The 5088-nt window shown below is 57.5% G+C and overlaps 1 protein-coding gene across 6 annotated transcripts in view; it reads right to left on the bottom strand.

Annotated features, from left to right (window-relative positions):
• RALGPS1 (Ral GEF with PH domain and SH3 binding motif 1) overlaps nt 1-5088 on the bottom strand; it is a 221240-nt gene that overhangs the window by 5567 nt on the left and 210585 nt on the right. For all 6 annotated transcript variants that reach the window (XR_435916.2, XM_006768548.2, XM_006768544.2 and 3 more), the window contains 4 exons: nt 4614-4719; nt 3314-3406; nt 3054-3159; nt 2514-2605 (listed from right to left, as the gene is read on the bottom strand). Coding sequence is in view for 5 of the 6 variants with exons in the window: in XM_006768548.2 (XP_006768611.1) it covers nt 2514-2605; nt 3054-3159; nt 3314-3406; nt 4614-4719 (397 nt within the window). In the remaining variant the exon portion in view is untranslated. The remainder of the gene's footprint in view (nt 1-2513; nt 2606-3053; nt 3160-3313; nt 3407-4613; nt 4720-5088) is intronic.

Raw genomic sequence — 5088 nt, forward strand, 5'->3', positions numbered from 1 at the left:
TGGCTTGAAATGACCTTCTGCTCTGGAAGGTTCAGTTGTTGCCACGTTTTATTACTGTATACGGCAGAGAGCGGGAATATCTGGTTGAAAGTAAATTAGAAATAAAAAGGGAAAAGAGTAGAAAAAAAAAGGTCCTCCTCCCCTAGCTCTAAAAATTGGACAATAATACTGAAAAGTAGCAAATCTTGCCATGCACCCCACACTTGCCACACATGGAATTCAACCCACTCATCCTTCTGACCAAACACCTGCTCTGCCACCGGGGTTTGACCCAGTTCCCTGCGACCTGCTGTGTCCCTGCTGCCATGCTTGGCTGCCCGCCCAGAGAGTGACCACTGATGCTACTGGCCGGCACCCATGTGCCTCCATGGGCAGACAGCAAGGCTGTTCTCTCCGCTGCACCCTATCCTGCTGGCCCACCTCAGGCAGCCCGTCCCCGTCAGGCCCAGCGCCACCCAGCCTCCTGCTCAAGGTCACTCTGAACTAATGAGGGTCCCAGCCAGCAGGTGTGACCAGCACAGAGGGCAGGGCGTTCTTCCTCTCTGAATGTGACCTGAGGTGGCATCAACCTTGTTCAGCCCTGATGCCTTGATCACTTGGCATCATCTTGAGGTGACTGGCCACCAAAACCCAAAACCCCTGGTCGCTCCATCGTGTAGACAGGCAATCGCATTTGTTGAACTCAGCGATTTTCTATCTCATGGCACACATTAACGAATTACTAAAATTCTGCAGCACATCAAAAATATATGCTGTGTTTTGCTAAACTGACCAAAAAAATAGGTATCATTTTGATTCATTCACACTGGATAGCTACTGTTGGCTGTTGTCCCTCCCTCCCTCCCTTCTTTCCTTCCTAAGCAATCTAAGGGAAGAGGTCAGTGCTCCTAACTAGTCAGGTAGTACATATTTTAAAAGTTCTTGTGGCACACTGGTTGAAAATTGCTGGTTTAATGTGAAAAAGGTATGTAAGCACTCTAGAAACCAGAGTTATAGTTTCTTGTGTATCGTTTAAATATTTTTTACATACAAACACACTGGTAATATATATGCCTGTGTATCTTAATACAAGCCAGATGGCCCTCACTGGAATCCGTCAGCTGACCACACCCAGATCTGCCTCGTCTTTCTAACTGCTGTCGGGTGTTGCTCAGAGGACTGACCGAGGTGGCCGAGGCTTCGGGGTTTCCTCTCCTATCCAGGACAGCGCTGCAGTGCGCTCTGAACCGCACACACTGTGTGCATGTGACACACCCCTCAGACAGGTTCCTGGCAGGCAGGCAGATGAGTCGACAGACTCGAATGCAATTTATTTTGTGCTTCCCTGTGGCATCTCAAGTTGATCCCTGTACGGGCCTTATCATCTATGACTGGACCAGAGTGTCATCTATGGCCTCGCCTCTGTTTCAGAGGAAGGTCCGGAATAGGACCAAACAGCACAGAGTGAGTGACGTGCCTTGGAGGCCGCCCCGCCCCGCCCTTAGGAGAACGGCGTTGAGGGACCTGGAAGTCTGTGGCTGCTGTGACCACAGCTGAGTGCCCCACTCCCAGACACATAGGCCTGCTGCGGGGTGAGCTCCCCTTTGCTGAGGTCCCCTCAGACCCGGGGCTGCTGCCTCCCAGCTACTCTTACTTGTCCTCAAAGCTGCCAGCATCTCCCCCAACCCTGGTGCTCTTTCCAAGACTGAGAGGAACCCGCTCCCCAGCCCCCTCCTCTGGCTGATCCCTTTGGAATTCAGGGGGGATTCTAACCCTGGCACCAGCAGCCACACTGCCTGCCCACTGACTCCCAGGGTCAGGAAACTCCGCCTGCCCATCTGGTGCTGAGGGCTGGGGCAGCCACTCCTCTCACAGGCCAGGGCCCGGGAGGTGAGGCAGGAGAGCTCGGGGTGGCAAGCACAGAGCCAGGTAGACCCCACAGTTAGTGTCTGCTGCTTTCTGAGCCTCAGAGCCTCAGTGTGGAAGGGAGACCCTGAGAGGACCGACCTCACAGGATGTGGGAGGCCTGGGCCTATTGCTGCAGGTGAAGCATCTGGAATAATGCCTGGTCCTGGGGGTGGGGGGTGGGGAGGAGAGGGACTCAGCCTTGAGCCAGGCCCAGCAGGCCAGAGCCCCGTCAGCAGCAGCCACGGTGGCTCTCAGTACATTAGCTGTTGTTGTTGTTATTATTTCTAAGGACTGTGGGGGCCAGGAAGCCTGCTAGTCAGTCTGTAGTTTCCCATGAATCAACCTAAATAGCTGCTTCCACCTAAACTTGGGGAGATACAGCATCTGCCTCCTACCAAGCTGTCCCTGACAGACAGTTCTGTGTGTTTCCTTCAGTGGGCGAGACACAGGGGCCAGACTCAAAGTTCTGGTCTGAAGCTTTGTTGTAAGCCGAGCAGGGGTGCCCTGGCTCATGGGAAAAGGCTGATCAGCTCCCAGGGAAGGAGGGGCCCTGTTTTCTATGGACCAGGAGCCCCAAGGGCGGGAGAGGGTATTGCGGGTGACAGGCAGGATTTTGGTGACGTTACCTGAGGCCTGTTGCTTTTACAGGCATCGTCCAAATGCTTGTGCCACAGTATTGCATGAAACCGGGAGCCAGTTTGGAACTTGTAAACATTGCCTGACGGGTAGAGAAACCACCGGTTAAGAAGAGGGTGGACATGGGTAACTAAACCGAGGAGGGTCAGGAGCAGCCCAGGGCAAGCCCGGGGCTTGGGTCAGGACACTGCCATTCCCATGACACAGGGGTGTCCCCAAGCTCTCCAAAGACCCTCCTGCCACATGGTTGCTGCCTCACCAGCATCCTATTATTTACTCCAAGAGCCTGAGGCTGCAGCTCCAGGGGTGATGGGCCCAGTTGCCACAGATGAGGCCACAGGAGGATTCCCGCTGCCATTTGCTATGCGCACTGCTCAGTGGACACAGGGGACTAGTGAGGGGACCCTGCGAACACCAGCACCTAAAGCAAAGGGAAAGCTGCGACCCCAGAAGAGCCTACATGCAGCAGAAGAGGCCGGGGCGGGAGGGTCGCTTTGAGTAGGGGCTGCGGGCACCGGCCTGGCGCCTACCTTTGTCAGGGTTGTTCAGCTGGAAGATGTCCGGGTGCTCGGGGTCATCCGGCAGCTGCACCATCCAGCCCACGATGGAGACCTTTTTGCCAGGCGTGGATTTGTACTGGAGAGCAACGCACAGCCAGCAGCTCACACCCTGCCTCCCCTCGGAGGGCTGAGGAGGCCACGCCACGGTTCCTTCCCACCCCCACCCACCCACTCCCTGCAGTTCTCACGAGATAAAGGCCCAGCCCGGAGAGGCCTCTCCCAGGACTTACGTGTTTTCTGTCTGTGCCCCGCAAGGACTTGGCTCCATAGTACAGGAGGGTGGATCCCGACAGGATGACCCAGTACCTGGTCCAGGAGGACAGCTGCACAGGAAGGAGGCCGAGTGACAACCCCGCGAGTGGTGGGGCAGGCGCAGGGGCCTGATCACACACCCAGCCACAGGGTGGAAGGGGCCCCCTCCCAACCAATCACTGGCCGGACCCCCTACTGCCACCTCCCCCAGGACCTGGAGGAGCAGACTGTCCTCACCTACGCCCACCTCCCTCTCCTGCTTTCCTCGGCGCCTCCTTCCCACCTTGTCTAGGGCAGTGCCAAGGCACAATTTCTGTGTGTGCAGGTGACCTGGGCCCACGAATGTCCCGGGAAAAACATTTTAAAACCACAGACATGGTAAACCACAGCCTAGGGCCATACTGTCTGCGATGGGTAGGGGTGGGGGGACTCGGCGGTGACTGAATGGAAGCGCTTTTGAAGAATTTGAGGCTGGAAGTGGGAAACCCATAGGCGGCACTGCAGGCACGGCTCTGCTTCTCTAGGGAAGGCCGCGCTCAGGGCCCCGCGTGGAGGCTGGCACTGGCGCCCAGGGTCCGCTCTTAGGTTGGGGGAAATCAGTGTGGGGGGCCTCTGGTTCTGCAGAGGCGAAGCGAACGCCTCATGTGGTGAGCGGATGGCTCTGCACCTCCGCCTGCCAGACCTCTCTGAGGACGCCACAGGTTTAAGTAACACACGTGCGTGTGTATGTCGAACACTTACCTCTACTCGGTGTAAGAAACTCCATTATTTCCCATTCTATTCTACTAAAAACAATGGGTCATGACCTCCTGAATTGATTTCATCACTTCCTGTCACCCCCCCGCCCCCTACCCCCCCGGAGACATATGGTCCTTCTGGCTATGGTTTACCATGTCTGTGGTTTTAACACGGCTTTTAGGGTGCTGCCTTGCAAGCCTCAGAGTGGCTGCGGCCGGCACTCTGCATGGGAGAGAGGCAGGCAGGTCCGTACCACAGGCCGGATATAGGGCCCATGTCACTGGGTGCTTTGTGACACTCGGGTCCAAGGAGAGCGTGGGGCCCAGCCGGGGTGAAGACTCCATCTCACTCGAGAACGCATGTGGCATTCTTGCCCCGTCCTTTAGCATGCAGGCGCTATTTCACCGCAATTCGCAGATGCAGAAACAGCTCCCTCCCCTCCGTGGCACACCCAGGGCTGGGCCGGTTGGCGGGTCTCTGGAGCCGGCCCCTCACTGAGCCACACGCCGCCTCGCCTCCGGACGAAGGCGTCTGACTTACTGTGGGCTTCCGTCCTTCCTTGAGCAGAGTCTTCCTTCTCAAGGGCCCCTCCATGGTGGGCACGGCCGCCGAGCTCCCCAGCGCACAGATGCAGGGGCCAGTGGGGCTGAGGGGAGGCCACGGGTCAGACAGGTCTACAGGAACTGAGGTCAGACACCCTCTCACCACCGGGGACAGGATGCTGCCCAGTCAGAGGCCTTACAGTGCTGGGCAAGGCCACAGGGAGCACGAGGAAAGGAGGCTCTGGGCTCCCCCCATCTGAGAACTCGCCTCCCTCATCTACCTGAGTGCTGCCGAGCTCCACGTGTAGTGACTAAGCTCCTGGTAACCCGGGCCCCTCGCAGCCCTGCACCCCATCCTGACCCGGGCACCCCACAGCCCTGCACCCCATCCTGACCCGGGAACCCCACAGCACAGCACCCCATCCTGACCCGGGCACCCCACCCACCTGCACCCCATCCTCACCCACGCCCCT

This window comes from Myotis davidii, unplaced genomic scaffold, assembly GCF_000327345.1.
Source record: "Myotis davidii unplaced genomic scaffold, ASM32734v1 scaffold142, whole genome shotgun sequence".
Classification (NCBI taxonomy): Eukaryota; Metazoa; Chordata; class Mammalia; order Chiroptera; family Vespertilionidae; genus Myotis; species Myotis davidii.